The sequence below is a fragment of the Engraulis encrasicolus genome, chromosome 22 (genome assembly GCF_034702125.1).
Source record: "Engraulis encrasicolus isolate BLACKSEA-1 chromosome 22, IST_EnEncr_1.0, whole genome shotgun sequence".
NCBI classification, from domain to species: Eukaryota; Metazoa; Chordata; class Actinopteri; order Clupeiformes; family Engraulidae; genus Engraulis; species Engraulis encrasicolus.
In genome coordinates, this window is record NC_085878.1 from 51,430,642 (window position 1) to 51,450,215 (window position 19,574).

Here is a 19,574-nt window from a genome sequence, read left to right on the forward strand (position 1 = left end):
TGATTGCGACCAATGCAGCCGAGCTGAGGCGAGACACTCCAAGCATTTCCGAAGACTTCCTCGTGTCTGAGAACGTACGTACGTACGTCCAAAGGTTGGTCGCGACTTCGGTCGGTCTTGCGTCTAAAGACCAACTTAAGACCAACTTAAGATCAACTCAAGAGCAACTTAAGACCAACTCAAGAGCAACTTACGACCAACTCAAGACCGACTTAAGACGGTTAGCAAAGGCAAGAATCGAGAAACGGAGTCCAGGACAGGAGCCCCCCCAACTGTAACTCGGGAGTCGGGCCATTCGTGAAGTCTTTACAAGAAAAAAAACAACTTTAAGCCTTGTGGTGCCTTTACGAATAGCCTCATTTCTTGTGGTTGGGTGACGAAAGGGGGAACTGACAATTGGAGTGGTTTGGTTCTGGGGGGAAGAATAATGCGGACAGAAACGATGGTAATCAAACATTTCAAACAAGTGATATAAGGTTAGGGTTAGGTTTAGGGTTAAGGTTAGGGACAAGGGAGACATGGCATGAAGCTAACACAACGACAGCGCTCCCCTCCCGGAATGCACGCTGGTCGGGTGGTCTCTCTCTCTCTCACTCACTCTCTCTCACCCACTTTCGACGAAAATGCGCGTTGCCCAACTACGAAAAATGAGGCTATATCGTAGCGGCACCACGAAGCATAGCCTACAGTTGATTTTCCCCGAGACTGAGCTCCTCCAGTGGGTAGTCATCAAGTCTGCTCGACATGTCAGAAACTTAGCCTTTATAACTACACACCACCTCAGCTACACAAACGTCATATCATCTGGTTGCAGATAGTTACAGAAGTATGCACACACACACACCAGCAGACTAAGGGATAGCTTCTTCCTTGAGGCCATGGCTGGGAAACCGGGGTCAGCTCTATGTTCCCACAGCCCATTGGTCCCACGGCCCATTGGTCCCACAGCCCAAATGGTCCCAGCTTATTCCTGCTGCTCCATGTTCCCACAGTTTTAAGAAATTATTCAAATATAAGCCCTATGCTCTACAACTACATGTTCCCACATTTCCAGGTAAACTAAGAGAACCAATAGGCCTACAAATAATGTTAAAAATCTTAGTGATGTGGGACCAATGGGCTGTGGGAACATAGACACGCTCCCGGGAAACCTATGAGCCGAGGCTTGTTTACGGCCCTTGAGGCCGTCTTAACCGGCCCCCAATATATTTAAATATTATACGCCGTTTCACATGAAATATGACATGTTTTGTAAAGCAATCTTGAAATTGCATTTGCAATTGAGTTATATTTTCAGGGGACATAGTGAAGGTGGGGTCTTTTGTAAAGGTGGCCGCCTTTAATAGGCCTATAGGCATAAAGTGCAGGGGGAAATCCTGGTGTGTGTATATAGAACAGCCCTTGGATGACTATAAAATTTGAAGTGGCCCCTCGAATGAAAAAGGTTGCCCACCTGTGCCTTAGGCCAGGATGCTTAACTGCCATAAAACGCCAGACTTGCTACTGCTTTTTCACTCTTTGTCGTCGTTTTTTATAACCTACCTAACTGAGAAGACGTTTTCTAAATTCTTATGTTTAGTTTTTGATACTTTTATTAAGTAAAAAAATATATAAATACAGTATAAATGTGGTGTTAACAGAATGGTAATAACCAAGTAATAAAGTATTATTGAAGTTTTAGGATAATAGTATACACTTACAGTGAGGCCAATATGTATTTGATCCCTTTCTGATTTTGCCGGTTTGCCCACTAATAAAGACATGATCAGTCTATAAATTTATGATAATATGTATTCAAACATGGAGAGACAGAATGTCAAAAATAAATTCCAGAAAATAACTTCAAATAATATATTTTAATTTATTTGTATTTAATTTAGGCAAATAACCCCTCTAGCTAAAGAAGATAAAGTGCTTTGTGGCAAAGCCCTAGTTGTCTAGCACTGAGGTCAGATGCTTCTTTTAGTTGATGACAATGTTTGTGCATATAGTAGAAAATATTTTTGCCCATTTTTCTTTGCACATTATCTCTAAAACATGAATAGTTTGTGGCTGTAGCTTGGCAAATGGGAGGTTCAGTTCTCTCCATAGAATTACTATAGGGTTAATATTTGGAGACTGTCTAGGCCACTTCACGACTTTAATATGCTCCTTATTGAGCCACTCCTTCGTTGCTTTGACTGTATGTTGTGTATTATTGTCATGTTGGGAGATCCAAAAATGGCCCACCCTTCAGTGTAGTGGTGGAGGGAAGGACGTTTGCACTCAGGATTGCACATTACATGTCTCCCTCCATCCATTCGTTGACGATGTGAAGTTGTCCTGTGCCTTGGCCACACACACACCCTCAAACCATAATGATACCACTTTCATGCATGATGGTGAGCAGAGGCGATTCTAGGGTCAGGTGGGGCCCCAAGCGAAAATGCAAAAGAATGAGCATTTGAACTGAAATCGCCACTACTGTGATAAAATGTGGGCTGTTATTCACATTCTTGGGGCTTGGGGGCCCCAAGCGGCTGCCTGCCTTGCCTGGTGGCAAGATGCACCTCTGATGGTGAGGAGGGTGTTCTTGGGATCATAGACAGTAGTACTCTTTCTCAAAACACATTGAATTGTGATAATGCCAAACATCTTGATTTTGGTTTCATCTGACTACAGCACCTCCTTATCATATCCTAAATCAGTCTGATGTCCGTTGGCAAACCTCAAGTGGGACTGCACAGGTTCCTTCTGAAGTAAAGGTACCATGTGTGCACTACAGGAATTTAAACGTCTGTGGCATTAAGTGCTACCAGAAGTTTTCTCAGTGATTTTGGTCAGTAGCTTTGATATCATTGCCTAGTTCATACCGCTTTAGGGTGATTTCTTTCTGTTCGCATGATTATCAAATCCCTACAAAAGGTCAAATCTTGTATAGAACCCCAGACAGGCTGATGGACAGCGCTCCCCGCTGCTGGGAAGATGCGTCTCCCTGGGCTGAATACAGGGATCGCTGGCAACTCGGGCGGCGGGGTGAAAGAACAGGAGGACGCTGCTCTACAGCATGATCGCTTGGACGTAGCAGCCACTTCACCACGGCTACAACAGTTGTCACCACCGTGGAATGATGTCGTGAGAAAAGGAATCATGAAGGTGAAAGCAACTGGGCCACCAAGATCTCAAAGCAGACAGGCGCATATGAAACGCGAACAGAGGAGTAATGGGATTATTGGAATCGCTACTGAGAGCAGCATTGGAGTAGTGAAAACAAGGTTGGTGAGTGTTTTTGCCACCAAGTTTGCTCCCAGCCTGGATGCTGACACGCTGCGTGTGTATCTCTCTGGAAAACTGGAGAATGAAACAGTGACTTGTCGAAAGATTGAATTGGGCCGCAGCAGGTATGGCTCAGTCCACATTACTGCTGAATGTATCAATGTTACGGACATGTATGACCCAAAACTGTGGCCTGCTGGGGTTTATGTGCGCCGTTTTTTATGAAGCTCGTGGCCCAAGAGTCCTTAGTGACAAGGGGGGCAGTGAGCTGAAATACAATGGCACACCTGCTGCACAACATGAGAATGTGTCTGCATAGGTGCGCAGTGAATCCAAAGACTATCTATGAACATCTGTGTTGCGTCTTACAATGCGCGCGGGCTGCGTGTTGGCCACAGCGAAACTGATAAATCACGCAGACTTGTGGTAGATAAGCTATTGGAGAGATGCGACATCTTGTGTGTACAGGAGACGTTCCTGGCTAAGCAAGATCTGGAGGGACTTAATTCCATACATACTGACTTTCACGGGGCAGGGGAATCAACAACAGACTTGAGTGCTAAAGTTGTCCGGGGGAGGATTCCAGGAGGGGTGGCCACGATGTGGAATAAAAAACTTGACCAAGGAGTTAATGTCATAAGGTTAGGAGTTGACTGGGCTATTGCAATTGAGCTGTGCTGTGATGACAAGAAAATAATAATTCTGAATGTTTACACACCATATGAATGTAGGCAAAATGAGGATGAGTACCTCAGCAGACTGGCGTTTATAATGGCATTTATTCAGGACAATCCTACCACATCTATTTATATTGTTGGGGATCTGAATGCTGATGTAACTGATGCAAATTCTTTGTTTGGTAATCACTTAAATCAGTTCTGTTCTGACAGTGGGCTGATGTTATCTAGCAAGATACTTTTACCCAATGATAGCTACACATATGTAAGTGAGGCCTGGCACTCCACTTCCTGGCTAGACCATTGCCTGTGTACTGTGGATGCCCACAACTCCATCAAAGACATAAACATTGATTATGATATGGCTACTGCAGACCACATACCTTTCCTTTTGGTGTTGAACACAGGCAGTTTACCTGTGTTGCTGCCTATAGATAACAACACTGATGTTGGCAAAATAGAGTGGTCAAAATTGTCTGACACTGACCTTGCTATGTATGAACATCAGTCCGATGCTCTGCTGGGTAACATCAAAATCCCGAAAGATGTATTATGTCAGAATATGAACTGTAATAATGTACAACATGGTGAAGAGTTGTGTTCTATGTATGAAGCTATTGTGAGGTCTCTTTATATGGCAAGCAAGCCTCTGTATAGACGCAGAACAAAAGCATCTAATGTTAAACCAGGGTGGAAGGACCATGTTGAAGCTCTGCATGTAGAGGCCCGAAATGCTCTTAAAAAGTGGGCTGAGGCAGGGAAAAGTAGACATGGCCCCCTGTTTGAGGACAAAAAACGCACAAATGCCCGGTTTAAATGTGCACTACGCTACATTAAAAGGAATGAAAATACTATGAGGGCTGATTCTTTAGCAAGGAAGCTACAAAAGAATAATGTTAATGACTTTTGGAAAGAAATAAAATCTATTAATAATTGCAAAACCCCTCTACCCTCCAATATAGATGGTGTGAGTGGGCTTGAAGAGATCTCACAATTATGGCGTCAACGTTATTCTGAGCTGCTAAACTGTGTAAAAAGTGACTTATTTATAGTGGATAATGTTGAGTTTAATAATGATGTTATTGTAACTCCTGCTGAAGTTAAGGAAGCAATGGTGAAGCTAAAAGATAATAAGTCATGCGGTCTGGACAATATTACTGCAGAACACATCAAGTATGCCGGTCAGAAATTGTGTCCTCTGTTGGCTATGTGCTACACAGGTCTACTAGTACATGGAGTCTTACCTGACTCCATGCTGTCAGTTGTGCTGGTACCAGTAATAAAAGATAAAGTTGGGAAAATAAATAGCTCAGACAACTATAGGCCAATAGCCCTGGCAAGTGTCCTATCTAAAATACTTGAAATAGTGCTTCTGGATAGAATAAAGAAGTATGTCTGGACTACAGACAACCAGTATGGGTTTAAGGAAAAACTTGGCACAGACCTGTGTATATATGTTTTAAAGGAAATCTTGCATAGATACAATGCACAAAATACTTCAATGTTCATGTGTTTCATTGATGCTTCCAAGGCGTTTGACCGCATCAATCATAAGAAATTATTTTTAAAGCTGACCGAAAATGGGGTACCTGGGTTTTTAACCAGAATACTGGTCTATTGGTATTCACATCAGACAATGAGGGTGAGATGGGGGAATGTGACCTCTGCTCCATTCTTTGTCACTAATGGTGTCCGACAGGGCGGAATTTTATCTCCTTTTCTTTTTAATGTGTACATGAATGATTTGTCTATGTCCCTAAATAGGTGTGGAACTGGCGGTAGGGCTGGTGACCTAATAATTAACCACATAATGTATGCAGATGACTTGGTTATACTTAGTCCATGTACTGCTGGTCTGCAACAGCTACTAAGAATATGTTCACAATATGGAGAAGAGTGTGACATAAAATACAATGCTACTAAGAGTAAGATCATGATCATAAGGAGCAGAGAGGACAAACAATCACCCTTCCCTGCTTTTTATCTGGCTGGCACCAAACTCTCTCAATGCAGTGAGATCAAATATCTGGGCCACATAATTGCAAATGACTTGACAGATGATGGCGATATCTACAGGCAACGTCAGAAACTGTATGTGCAAGCAAACATGTTGTGCCGCAAATTTAGTATGTGCTCTGAGTTGGTCAAGATCTCACTCTTTAAAGCATACTGTACACCCTTGTATACAGCACACCTGTGGTGCCACTACAAACAGGCCAGCATGAGGAAACTCATGGTGGCATACAATGACAGCATGAGGCTGCTGCTCAGAATTCCTAGGAGGTCAAGTGCCAGCCAAATGTTTGTCAATGCTAGGGTACCTACCTGTGCAGCTGTGCTGCGTAATCTTATGTATAAATTCATGTGCAGGGCATCTGAGTCACAAAACACCCTAGTTGCTGTCCTGACCAGCCCTACATGTAGCTCTGTGAGACTCTTCTCAAGCATGTGGAATCACTGGCGAGCATGCTTGTATGTGGGACAATGACTTGATAATTATGATATATCTGTGTTTTTATTGTCAGTTGTTCCAGGTTTTTGTTTGTTTGTTTTTTTGGTTTTTTTTAAGATATGTACTGTGTTGTGATGCTTTGTCTTTTAATGTGATATGGATCCCCCTGGGTCTGGAATAAAGAATTAATTGAATTGAATTGAATGGATAGTCATTTTGTATTCCTCACATTTTGGAAGAAATGCATCAACAGCTGGGTCATTAATACCCAGTCTCTTTCTTGTGGCTTTGCAGCCCATTTAACCTTTGTTCAGGTCTAAAATCGTGTCCCTGATATCATTTGACCACTCTTTGGTCTTTCCCATGCTGGTGAGGTTGGAGTGTGACTGATTCACTCATACTATGGACTGATTCTGCTGATTCAATGTGTCTTTTATGCATGTTAGTATGTACAGGTGTCTTTAATTCAGATGACAAGTTGATCGGAAGTGCCCATCTGGTCTGTGGGCCCGGGACTGTAATCAGTTGGCAGGGGATCAAATACTTATTTTGCTCGATGAAATGGAAATAAATTAATATATATTCTCTTCAGTTAATTTCTGGATTTTCTTTTTGATATTCTGTCTCTCCATATTAGAATACATATTATCATAACATTTATTGACTGATCATGTCTTTGTTAGTAGGCAAACCAACAAAATCAGCAAGGGATCAAATACATATTGGACTCACTGTAAATTCATTCATATTCATCATTTCATATGCAATTCACTTAGTCTGAGGTCAGAAACTATTTCCTGACACTTTGGAATGCATATTTCAAAACAGATGAAGCTTTATCAAATGCCTGACCAGGTGACCCTGATCAAAATTTGCATACCCTCTTAATGTAGTGCCACATTACTGACAGCTTGACATCTTTTGTGGTAGTTGTGGCGGAGGCACTTTGTTTTCTCAGATGGCAAAACTTCCCATTCTTCTCCTGCAATACCTTTGTAGCCTATTGGCTATCTGTTTATATTGATTGTCTTAAATGCACATTTTGGGATGACTCACTGACACTGATAGTGGAGTCAGGAAAGTGAGATGACCACTCCAGAACCTTCTCTTTATATTTCTGTAGCTAATGGCAGGTCGGCTTTGCCTTATATTGGATTTTGGTCTTGTTGAAATGGCCAAGCATTGTCCCATGCAGACTTGAGGCTGATGAGTGCAGAGTTAGCTCCAGTATCTTTTGACAGATGTCCATGAATATGGACCAAAGCTCCAGTGTATTTTAAAACACGATCCAAAATAAGTGCCAGTGCTGAACACAAAAAGAGGTACAGGTACACCCTTTCTATAGTCTATTGAGAAGTGCTGGTAGTCAATTCTGGTGTGTCATGGCCTACTTGTGTTTCAGATGTCAACTAAGACAGGACTCCTGGGGCCTCATTTGTAATAGTCTGCCCAAAGGCATTTGTAAAACTTTGCTACAAAAATAACTAAAAAAAAAATAAAATAAAATGGTGAAGGCATTTAAAGTAATCGATTTTATAAAACCATGTGGCGGACACTTGCACACACTTTTCTCGATACCGATGAGGACCAAATACTACCAATGTGTGTTTGGTTTCTCTTGTCTGGTGCACAAGCACCATGCTCCTCCCAAGTTCGTCCCACAATAGTTCTTCTATATTCTTTATAATAGTTCTTTTCTAAACCGTTTTCAATACTTAGGAGCAAGCCTACTTGTGACTTGCTGTACCTATGAATTATAATTTATTTATTCTTTATTGAAAAAAAGTGATTCATTTAAATATTCGTGCGGTGTATCAAACCGTAGGTCAAAGATCGTGATACGAACCGAATCGTGAGTTCAGTGTATCGGTACAGCACTAGTAGATGCTGTAAAAGCTGTGGAATTGTCCCACCTCCTCCCCGAACTTCACCATTTCACAAGTGCACCCACTCTACCATCCCTAGGGGGTTTGAGCTATCTCATCCCGCATGATCTCCGGTTAAAGCATCCCAGCGGGACCAAGGCCAGCTACTACCATATGCCAAACATGCTTGACTGTACACCAAGCACTCAAGGACAAACTTGTGAAAATGTGAATAGTGATTTGAACATGTTACATACAGTGTAATTTCTTACCACACAAGAGCCAGAAAGTGAGTGCATATGTCCTGGACCTCCTGACACCACCTGTCTTTTTATGCAGCTGCTACTCTCGATTCCAATGATTGATTGGGACAGAGAGTGGATAGGCCTGTGTGTGTGTGTGTGTGTGTGTGTGTGTGTGTGTGTGTGTGTGTGTGTGTGTGTGTGTGTGTGTGTGTGTGTGTGTGTGTGTGTGTGCCTGCCCGCAATATTTATGGCTGATCAGCCTCACGCTGTCTCAGGTGGTGGGTCGTTCTCCTCGAACATGCAGAACATTAGCTGATGAAAATGGCCTTCCTTAACCACCAATGACGCAGCAGCCACCGGCAGGATCATTTTTAAAATCTATAAAATAACGGTTGCCATGCAACTGTGTCAGATGGTGTGTTAAGAATGAAATCCTTGCTGTGAAGAAGTAACAAGACACCATTGAATATAATATCTCTGACTCATAGTTAAGTAACAACACTTTTTGTACATCTTCTTCCATTTATTGAGCTGTCACATAGCAGCAGAAAAAGTAATGCACAGCTCCTTGAAAGAGAAGCCTTTAAATTTGTCAAGTCCACCAAAATAAATACTGATGAAAAAATACTCATCTAAAATCCACCAAAACAAACACTGATTTTAAAGAGTATTGTTTTTTTTTAAATAATGAGGACATTAATGCCACTGGTGGTGGTGGTGGTGGTGTGTGTGTGTGTGTGTGTGTGTTTTCATTCCCTGACATTCTTCTCACAAGTGTACCTTGGTCTGTCTGACATGTTGATCAAACTACAGCAGCTCTTTCTTTGTCTGTCTTATAACACATGATGTGCTAAGTAACCCGTCATTCCCAGTGCTGTATTAGCCTTTGAGAAGTAAGGATTTTTTGCCAGTCCTTCTTAAATTTCTATTGGAGCTGTGTAGAATATTTGAGTAAAATTCGTCTCACATATGGTATCATATAGGCCTATATTGTAAAATCGCACTGTGTATCGTACTCAATTGGTCCTTGCAACTACAGGTCCTATGGGCAGACCATAGGGACAATATTCCTGGTCATTAGCGATATTACAATGGCTAAGTTTACATGAGACGTTTAATTGAGAATTGACTCACTTTAATTCTGAATAAAGGTTAATTCCGCTTTGAAAATGTAATGTAAACACCTCACAATTCGGAAATAAATGAAAGATGAAAGTAAACTTGACGGAAATGTCGTTCCGTTTACGAAACGAAAGTTCGGGAGAAGCGTAATGAAATTTGACAGGTCTAAATTAACACCTGCTCTGTATTTCCTGCTCGTCTGTCATTTGTCCAGTTCCTTGCGCGCTAGTACAGGCACGCCTACCTATCCACCTGAATCCCATCCTTCAATTACTCAACGCTGTATTTATTCCCCACTCACCTGCTCCCAGTCAGAAACTCGCTTTCTCGCTCGCACTACCGTTTGACGATCACCGCTCTTGCAAGCCTCTCTCTCTCCCCGCTCGAAGAATGGAAACTGATGCCGCCGCAGATTTGGACATCCAGGCCTCCGGATCCGAATTCGATGACTCTGCCCTCTCCTCCCAGCTCGAGTCCCCCGCTCGGAGGGTGCGTAGCCGTCTCCAGCGCCTGGCTCACTCCTCTCCTGCCGCCTCGGCTTCGCTGGTCCGGCTCCCGACACCAGCATCGCCACCGGGGCGCCAGCGCCAACCCGGCCGCTCTCCGGATCCCAGCCTCCGCCCTCGAGCTGCTCGAGCGCCCAGGGTCCCGCCTGGTCGCGGAAGCCGTTCGCCTACGCCCAGCCGAGGCCGCCGGCCCCGCGGTTCCAGCCGCTCCGACCGCCGCCTTCGATCTCGCCGAGACTCCTCCCCGGCCCCCCTCCGTGGGTCCGTGCGCTCCCCCGCTCTGCGTGGTAGCCCCGCCCGGCGGCTCTACAGCTCCGATACCGTTTACCAGCTCCGGTGCGAGCTGCGTAGACGGGGCCTCCGATTCTTCTCGTCTGCAAGGAAAGCCGAGCTCATCCAGCAGCTCTGCATCGACGATGATCGCTGCCGCTCATCCCCCGCCCGGCGTGCCGCCATCGCGCCCTCTCTCTCCAGCGGCGGCGACGGTTCGAGTCAAGCCCCCACTCCGGTCTACCCAGCCCCGGCTGCCTCCCCTCTGGCCGCCCATGGCCTCGCCGGCCCGGCTAGACCACCCGCCACCCGCCCCTGCCTCTGCTTCCCGCCCCCGTGGTCGGGACTGTTGCTCCTGCCGCCAGCGCGGCTTTTTTCCCCGCGGCAGCTGACCCGCCGCTCCCCCCTCTCCCCCAGGCTCCTGCCGCCTTCGTTGCCGCGCCACAGGGGCTCACGGTGCCGGCCCGCTTTCCTCCCCCCCTCCTCCCCGGATACACGCCTCCAGCTCCCCTCCTGGCCACGGATTCGACCGTGCCCCCCGGCGGCTGCCCTCCTCCGGCCCCCGGCGCTTTCCGCCTGCCTAGCTACACCCTCGGCTCCGCCGGCATGCTGCCTCCTCCTCCCCACGCCGGGGTCAACGATCCCCCTCCGGTGTCCCTGACGCTCCGTCACCAGATCCTGGCAGGTGCGGACGTGGACCTTTCCTCTCTCCTCTCTCTCTTCCCCGACCAAGGCCATCGGAGGGATGTCGACTGCGGGTCCGTTATAGTGTCCTTGAAATCTACCGGTCCCGCCTCTCGGGTCCTGTCGTTCACCGAGTTCGTGGTCGCCTTCTCCCGCTACACCGACGTGATCTGCTCCGTCTTTCCCCACCGCCAACGCGAGCTCAACGATTACCTCGCCGTGGTGGCAGGGCTCGCTGTGTCCTATGGCGGCGCCCATTTTTACACTTACCACCGGCTCTTCTCGGCCAAATGCGCGGCCCGTGTCAGCTCCTGGAACCAATGCCCCTACTGGGGCGCCCTCGACCTGGAGCTGCACAGCCGCGTGTTTCTAAACGTGCAGCTGTCCACCTGCGCAGTTTGCTGCGCCTCTGACCACCGCTCGGCCGACTGCCCCATGGTCGAGGGTAACAAGCCGCGCTCGTCCGCTCCGAAGGCTGTCACGAAGTCCACGGCAGCCGTGCCTACTCATTCCCAGTCCGCCGGGGCGCTTGAAGACCGCCAGGGGCATGACGTGTACCCCCGCCAAGTGTGTCATCGTTTCAATGTATCAAATTGTACGTTGTCCAACTGCCGTTTTTTGCATGTCTGTAATTTTTGTGCCGGCGCCCACGCCCGCCTCGTGTGCCCCGTGTACAAGCCTGCCAATAAAAGACTGCGTCAAAGATATTTGAAGTCTCCTATCGTGGTGTCTGCCTTAGCCGCCGAACTAGCTAGCCACCCCGACAGGGAATTCACTTCCTATCTGCTGTCCGGTTTGACCCAAGGGTTCCATCCCGGCATTTCCGCCATGCCCACTACATCATTTGTTTGCGACAATCTCTTGTCAGCCGTCAACGACCCCAGCGTCGTGTCCGAGCTCCTGGCTTCTGAGGTCAAGTCGGGGTTTATGATCGGGCCATTTTCCACCCCTCCGTTTCCAAGCTACCGCGTGAACCCCATAGGCGTAGCTACTCGTAAGTACTCGGGAAAAAAGCGGCTCATCGTGGACCTGTCTGCTCCCCACAACATCCTGGTCCCAAGTATTAACTCCCTCATTCCCATAGAGGATTACTCAATGAGCTACCAGACCGTGGATGACGCCGTGCGCCTGGTCAAACTGGCCGGTCGCCACAGCTGGCTGTTCAAAGCCGACATAACCGCTGCTTTTAAGGGCTTGCCGATTGACCCCGATTTTTGGCACCTTTTCGGTGTCAGTTGGCGCGGTCTGTTTTATTTTGCCGTTCGCTTGACCTTCGGCTGCCGCAGCAGCCCGAAAATTTTCGACACTCTCTCCGAAGCATTATGTTGGATTTTATCGAACAACTATGACACTAAGCTTTTGGTTCATCTCTTGGACGACTTCCTCACTGTCACGCCTCCGACTGACCACCCCTCCGCTGGCCGCGAGAGGGTGCTCGAAGTCTTCGGGAAACTCGGCGTACCGATTTCTGAAGAGAAGACCTGCGGTCCCGTCCACTCCCTGGAATTTCTGGGTATCATCGTGGACTCGTCCGGATTCTTCACCGCGCTGCCCAAGGAGAAAGTGGATCGGATCATCACGGCCATTGACGGGTTCCTCACTACCCCCTCTACGAACAAGCAGGCACTGTTGTCGCTGTTAGGTCACGTGAACTTCGCAATGCGCGTCATCCCTCAGGGTAGGGCTTTCGTTTCCAACCTCCTGACGACGGCTCATTCCGTCCCCGCCCTGGATGACCCCGTCTCCCTGGACGCGCACTGCATGAAGGACTTGGAGATGTGGCGCATGTTTCTCCTGCAATGGAACGGTCATTCTATGTTCTACGAAGACCACCTCTCTTCTCCGGAGGATATCCGGCTTTTCACCGACGCTGCACCCTCGGTCGGGTTCGGGGGTTATTACGACGGGCGCTGGTTCGCCAGCCCGTGGCCGCCCGAGCTTTCTGATTTGTCACCGGACATGGCTTCATCGGCCGCGTTCGAGATGTACCCTGTCGTCATTGCCGCGCTGCTCTGGGGCAGTTCCTGGTCCGGGAGGAACATCCTCGTCTATTGCGACAATGAAGCGGCCGTCTTCGCCATCAACAAGTGTCGCTCTCGCGCTCCACTGATGTCTCGGTTTCTGCGCCGCTTAGTCTGGACCGCCGCCTGTCACCAGTTTACTCTCACCGCCGCTCATGTCCCTGGTACCCATAATGGCATCGCTGACTCGCTGTCCCGTTTGTCGTTTCAGAGATTCAGGACGTTGGCACCCGATGCGGACCCGGACCCGACGCCCGTGCCTCCATTCTCGGACGCAGTCTTTCTGTGACGCACCCTCTTCATTACCTCCAGAATCACGCTTTACGCCTGACTCTGGACGCCATGGCACCGCGGACTCTGCAATCCTACTGGACCGCGTGGTGCTGCTTTAAAACATTTCATCTCGGTCATGCAATCCCGTTCCCCTCTTTTTCTCCTCTAACTGTCTCCTCGTTCGCTACGTTCGCTAACATCACTCTGAAACTCCGGTGCTCCACAATCAGAAGATACCTGGCGGGCGTCCATTTTTTCTGTAAACTGATATTTGGCTCACCCTGCGAGTCATTTTCACACCCGCACGTTGCCCTTTTGCTTAAGGGCATACGTAAGGCGGAACCGCCTGCCCCGGACAAGCGGCTCCCCATCACGGCCGAATTGCTTGCTGCCTGCCTGGCAGTCCTGAGACGCGGCTTTCTATCCCCCCACCTGGACATCACTTTGGCTGCCATGTTTATCTTAGCGTATTTCGGGCTACTCAGACGCAGCGAATTCACCACTAGCAGCGCCTCATTTAACCCACTCATCCATCCTCGAGTCTGCGACCTCCGCGTTATTGACGCCGAGTCTATCCGATACATCGTCAAATTTAGCAAAACCGACCAGCTGGGTAAAGGCCACGCCGTTCTCATTTACAACGTGGCTTCCCATCTCCAGCCCTATCAGATCCTGTCCCGGTACATCGCTTATCGTTCATCCTCCGCCGCCTCCCGTGACCCTCTGTTCGTTTCAGACGACGGGAGGCCGATTACCGGACATCTATTCCATATCCACCTCAAGTCAGTCATTTCGCTGTTGGGCATCCCTGCGGACCGCTATTCGTCTCACTCGTTTCGCATAGGCGCCGCTACTACCGCCGCCTCCAACGGCCTCCCGGAGCTGACAATCAAGACACTTGGCCGTTGGTCCTCGGATGCCTACCAGCTATACATCCGTTCTCATCCCTCCGAGCTGAGGAAGGCTCAGATGGCGCTCTGCTCGTGAATTCGCTCGCCGGGTCCTGGCTTTGGTTGCAGTGTTTGGGGTGCTTAGTTCCTCTCTTTTATTTTTTCGTCATTGGCTTTTTTGGGGTGTCCGCTCAGACCTCGCACATATTTCGCGGGCGCGGATATTGTCCGAGCTCTCAGTTGGAGCCCCATACTCCCGAGCCCACGCATCAGATTTATCTATATCAGATTTCGGGCTCGGCAGTAATTTCAGCACCATGGCCAGCGACCTTGCCCAACACGCTAAATTTGCTATTCGCTTTTAAATTCTGTTCCTCGAAGTGCAGTTGGTCCAGCGACCCCGTAAAGCACTTTTTCACAACTTCTCGAGTGCAGTGGTCCAGCGACCCCGTTAAGCACTTTCATGATCGCTTCGCCGCGCGGACGATCACGAGAAGCCCGTTCTCCAGCGAGAACGAAGATGTATGCATACATAGGCTACTTAATTCTAATTTCAGATAGCGCACTCATGAACTATTTAATTCTGAATTATTCATTCGGAATTTAAAACGTCATGTAAAGCTGGATTCAGACCCTTTATTTGGTCAGTGATGTAATTCTGTTCATAAGTCCTAATACCATCATACCTCCAAAGGAAAGAAGTCTACCGCAAACATTCTTGACTTTATGCTCGTTTTATTAGAGCGAACAACGCGTTTCGCCTCAGTGCGTCATCAGGCTTGCTCAGGTATTCAATATTCAATACCTGAGCGAGCCTGATGACGCACTGAGGCGAAACGCGTTGTTCGCTCTAATAAAACGAGCATAAAGTCAAGAATGTGTGCGGTAGACTTCTTTCCTTTGAAGTATTGAACATTCCTGCATCTACCAGCACCTAGGAGCTGTGCATGGAACTGTGAACTGTTGACCATCATACCTCCGTTTGTCTTTGACGTGTGGCGAGCTCTTTTGACAGTTCCAGTTTCCATCCGTAATGATAAGTAATTGTGTATAGGGATGCACGATGTGAAAAATTTCAGCCGATATCGATATCCGATATTGATATTGTGGTTTTGGCCGATAACCGATATTAACAGATTCCGATGTTTTTTTTTTTAAAGGGGTTTGCCACTATTTTGGGGCTTAATACAGTTAAAATCGTTGGCCGGGGTTTATAAAGGTGGTAAAGTGTCTTATTTTTCATGTTAAGCGTAAGCCGTTGTCTTGCTTTAGCACAAGTTAAAAGAGGGAGTTTGTAGCTAAGCTAGTGAAAGTCAATGAATCACTGTAGCATGTAGCATGCTACACGGATACATTGACTTTCACTAGCTTAGCGACATGCTCCCTCTTTTAACTTGTCTTAAAGCAAGACAACGGCTTACATGAAAAATAAGGCACTTTACCACCTTTATAAACACTGGCCAACGATTTTAACTGTATTAAGCCCCAAAATAGTGGCATACCCCTTTAAGAGATAACATTTAAAACAGACTGACAATGATGCAAACAAACTAAATTTTTGAATGTCCTCTTATTTCCAAAAACACTTTTTAACTCCCTGTGATAAAATTGGATAAAAAAATAGAGACAAACTAGAAGACAAATAATGAAAGTCACCGTGAAGTCCAATCTTTTGGAACCATAACATATATAAAAACACATTGGCATTAACATCGGCCCAGTTTTACCCATCGGACCGATGTCCGATGTGTTGAAAAATGTCAAATATCAGCCGATACCGATACATCTTGCCGATACATCGTGCATCCCTAATTGTGCAAATCAGTTGTGATGGTGATTACATGAACTCTGAAGCTGTGATGGACTGTGTGGAGCTGAAGTTTCACTATGACAACCAACTCAAAGGTAATACAAAATTCTCATACAAAAATAATATGTATTACTATATACAAACCCAACCGACCCTATCTAAGTTTCACACTTTTCAAAATTATCCATTAGCACACATGCTTAAAGGTGAAACGGGGAAAATGGCTTAACCCTTTGAGGAGTACCATCACAAATATGTGATTAGAATTTTGCCCAGATTTTGAGTTCTCATTATGATGTCATAATGTCTTTGCTGTAGAGTGTTCCAGGAAAATTCTAGAAGAACCTCTAGAAATTCCTTACTCCTCAAAGGGTTAAATAGATTTAAAACGTGAAGTTGAGGCTACCTCTAGCCACATACCTTTCCTGATACATGCGCTGCATTGCGAATTCCAAGCGCTAGTCAAAATTCCATGAGCTACTTGAAATTTGGCTTCTACTGTGATAGTCCAGCATCGAATTAGCCATCGTAATAAATCTCTACTTTCCACCAATTTACGAGGCTCCAAGTTGCTCAGTACTTCATTCCTTAGAATCGTGTGGTTGTTGACATGTAAATGAGGCATAGAGAACTTTGGCAGTGAACAGTTAGTTTAGCTATAGGGCCATTTGTAGAGGCTGCGCCATTGAGCCCATTCTCTGGGAAACTCAACTACATGCTTCGTGGTGCCTCTACGATATAGCCTAATGTTTCCTAGTTGGGCAACGCACACTGTCGTCGAGTGGGTGAGAGTGAGGGTGAGATAGAGCGAGTTAGAGAGAGAGACCACCCGAGCATAGGGGTGGGCGATATGGAAAAAAAAAATATCTCGATAAGTTTTAGAATTTTCATGATAACGATAATTTGACGATAACTTCCAAAAACACTTGCAAAAACAAGTAGGGTCTATTTCAGGAGGGGGGGGGGGGTGTTTGAATTGTACTGTATGGGAATTTGGCAGGGCAGGGTGAGTAAAGCAGAACATTTGTAGGCCTATGTAGCCTAAACTGCATGTTACCAAGAGGTCTGCATAAATGATGGCATGTCTACACTAGGCTACATCACAAAGCATGGCAGTATAACAAAGCTACACATTTATGCTGTCTATTATTTGTGCATGATTCCAGACTAATTTCAATTCTGCACTGGTAGTGCTGCATTTGTGTTGTAACTGGGGAGGGACAGAGAGTTGGGAGAAATGCTGTGCTGAAGAGCTTTTGAATTTAATAACATGCATAAGCTCTGGTCTGTAAAGTAATAAGCTTACTTCATCACTTGGCATGATAACATATCCATGTAAATAAAAAAAATAGTTTTATAATGTATTGCTTATGATTCTGTTAGATGACAGCCATTTTTGACTGGAAAAGTGCATGGATAGGAAACTAGGGCAGCTGCAAATTGCGTGTTGAAGTTCACACATTGTAATTTAACTCACTGCGCCAGTCTAACTTAACAGTACTTGTCCACCTAAGCAGTTATGCTATCTATATATGCAGGTGGGTGTTTAACCCTCTGAGGTCCGAGTGCCCTTCAGAGGGCAATTGGTCTCCAAAAACAAATCTGTAACTCTGTGAGTTTTTGTCATTGAAACATATAGGTCACACCATTAGAAACCTCAGACCTTCCAGGTTCCAAATATATATATATGAAATGAAAATACTTGAAAATGTCAGGGTGGTGCAAGCAGCCTAAAAGCCTCTGAAAAGCCTTAGACCTCAGAGGGTTAAGTAGTGAGTAACAGCCACTAATAGTTGTAGAGAACAACATTGCTTAGCCTAGTTCGCTAACTAGCATGCTAACTAGCGATTTCTCAGACCAGAGACAAAGCTATTTATCTTCCTAACTATTTGGCTTTCCATAATCACAGACGGTTGCTAAGTAAAGCACATAGTTTCAAAACGCCCTCAGCATCATGCAATGGCTGGTTTAATGGTTGAATTCCTCATGTAAATCCACCATTTGGATAACAGCAACTCTCCTCCACTGCCCAGCAGCAGCAGTGCTATGCACAAGTGTCACGGAAATATCTCTCTCCCTGTATGGCAAAACGCTGCAGCCCGCCCCCCTCAGCACTGTCTGCTCATTGGTTCACAGACTTTATTCTCCAGTTCACAACAACATTACTATTGGCTGAAAGGCTTGGCTGTCGTCGCCGTCTGAATGAGTCCTGTCACAGCGACTTCATAAAAATATCTCAATATTGCAAAATTACTCATCGTCAAAACAACATTTACGATAATTTCGCAGACGGTATATATCGCCCACCCTTACCCGAGCAGCGTGCATTCCGGGAGGGGAGCGCTGTCGTTGTGTCAGCTTCATGCCATGTCTCCCTTCCTCCAACATTATCCCTAACCTTAACCCTAAACCTAACCCTAACCTTAACCCTAACCCTAACCCTAACTTAACCCTAAACTTAACCGTAAATCACTTGTTTGAAATGTTTGATTACCGTCGTTTCCAGTTAGCCTTCAGTCGCAAAGACTTCACGAATGGCCCGAGTTACTGTTGCACCATTTCATTCAGGGTTTGTGTTTATGATCGCCATCTTTGATGAAGCCGCGATAAGTAGATCAACGAGTACAAATTAGGATAGGACATGGCATGACAGAAACAGACTGCAAAAATAACTCTGTGGAAATGCAAGAATTATTAAGCAGCTTAGAAATAACTTCGAGAATCCTTGCATTTCCACAGAATTAATTTTTCAGTCTGTTTCTGTCTTGCCCTTTCCTATCCTAATTTCTACTCGGTGATCTTATTGCGGCTTAATCAAAGATGGCGGCGCCTCGTAAACACAGACCCTGAATGAAATGGCGCAGCCTCGACAAATGGCCCAGTAGCTAAACTAACTGTTCACTGCCAAAGTTCCCTATGACTCGTTTTACATGTCAACAACCCCATGACTCTGCGGAATGAGGTACTGAGCAACTTTGCCTCGTAAATGGGTGGATAGTAGAGATTTATTACGATGGCTAATTCGATGCCGGACCTTCACAGCAGAAGCCAAATTTCAACTAGCTCTTGGAATTTTGACTAGCGTTTGTAATTCGCAATGCAGCGCATGTATGGAGGAAAGGTATGTGGCCAGAAGGAGCCCTCACCATCACGTTTTCACTCTATTTAAGCCATTTTACACCGGATTTCTCCTTTAATTCAGTAAGATGAAAAAAAGATATGGGAATTTCATTTAGCAATCGCTTTGCATTGAAAGATGCCTGCCAAAGACATCAAAAACCAATGTCTCAAGTCATTGTGATTTATCACTGAATTACATTCAGGCTTAGCATTCAATGGTGATGAATCAGTGTGAGTCCACTAAAATGAAACATCTGATGGACAAACACAAATAATCAAATAATGAACGTTTATTTACCTATGTATTTGCGAAAAGGACACTGAACACATCATAAGCCCAGAATGGCATTCTGGGATACTATACAGTCATTTAGGAACATGATG

The 19,574-nt window shown here is 46.1% G+C and overlaps 1 protein-coding gene across 1 annotated transcript; it reads left to right on the forward strand.

Annotated features, from left to right (window-relative positions):
• Positions 1 to 10,006: 10,006 nt before the first annotated feature.
• On the forward strand, positions 10,007 to 14,796 carry LOC134438696 (uncharacterized). Its single transcript, XM_063188311.1, has 2 exons — positions 10,007 to 10,684; positions 10,810 to 14,796. Exons 1-2 carry the CDS (start codon positions 10,007 to 10,009, stop codon positions 13,384 to 13,386), a joined length of 3,255 nt encoding a protein of 1,084 aa, XP_063044381.1. The 3' UTR covers positions 13,387 to 14,796.
• Positions 14,797 to 19,574: the final 4,778 nt, after the last annotated feature.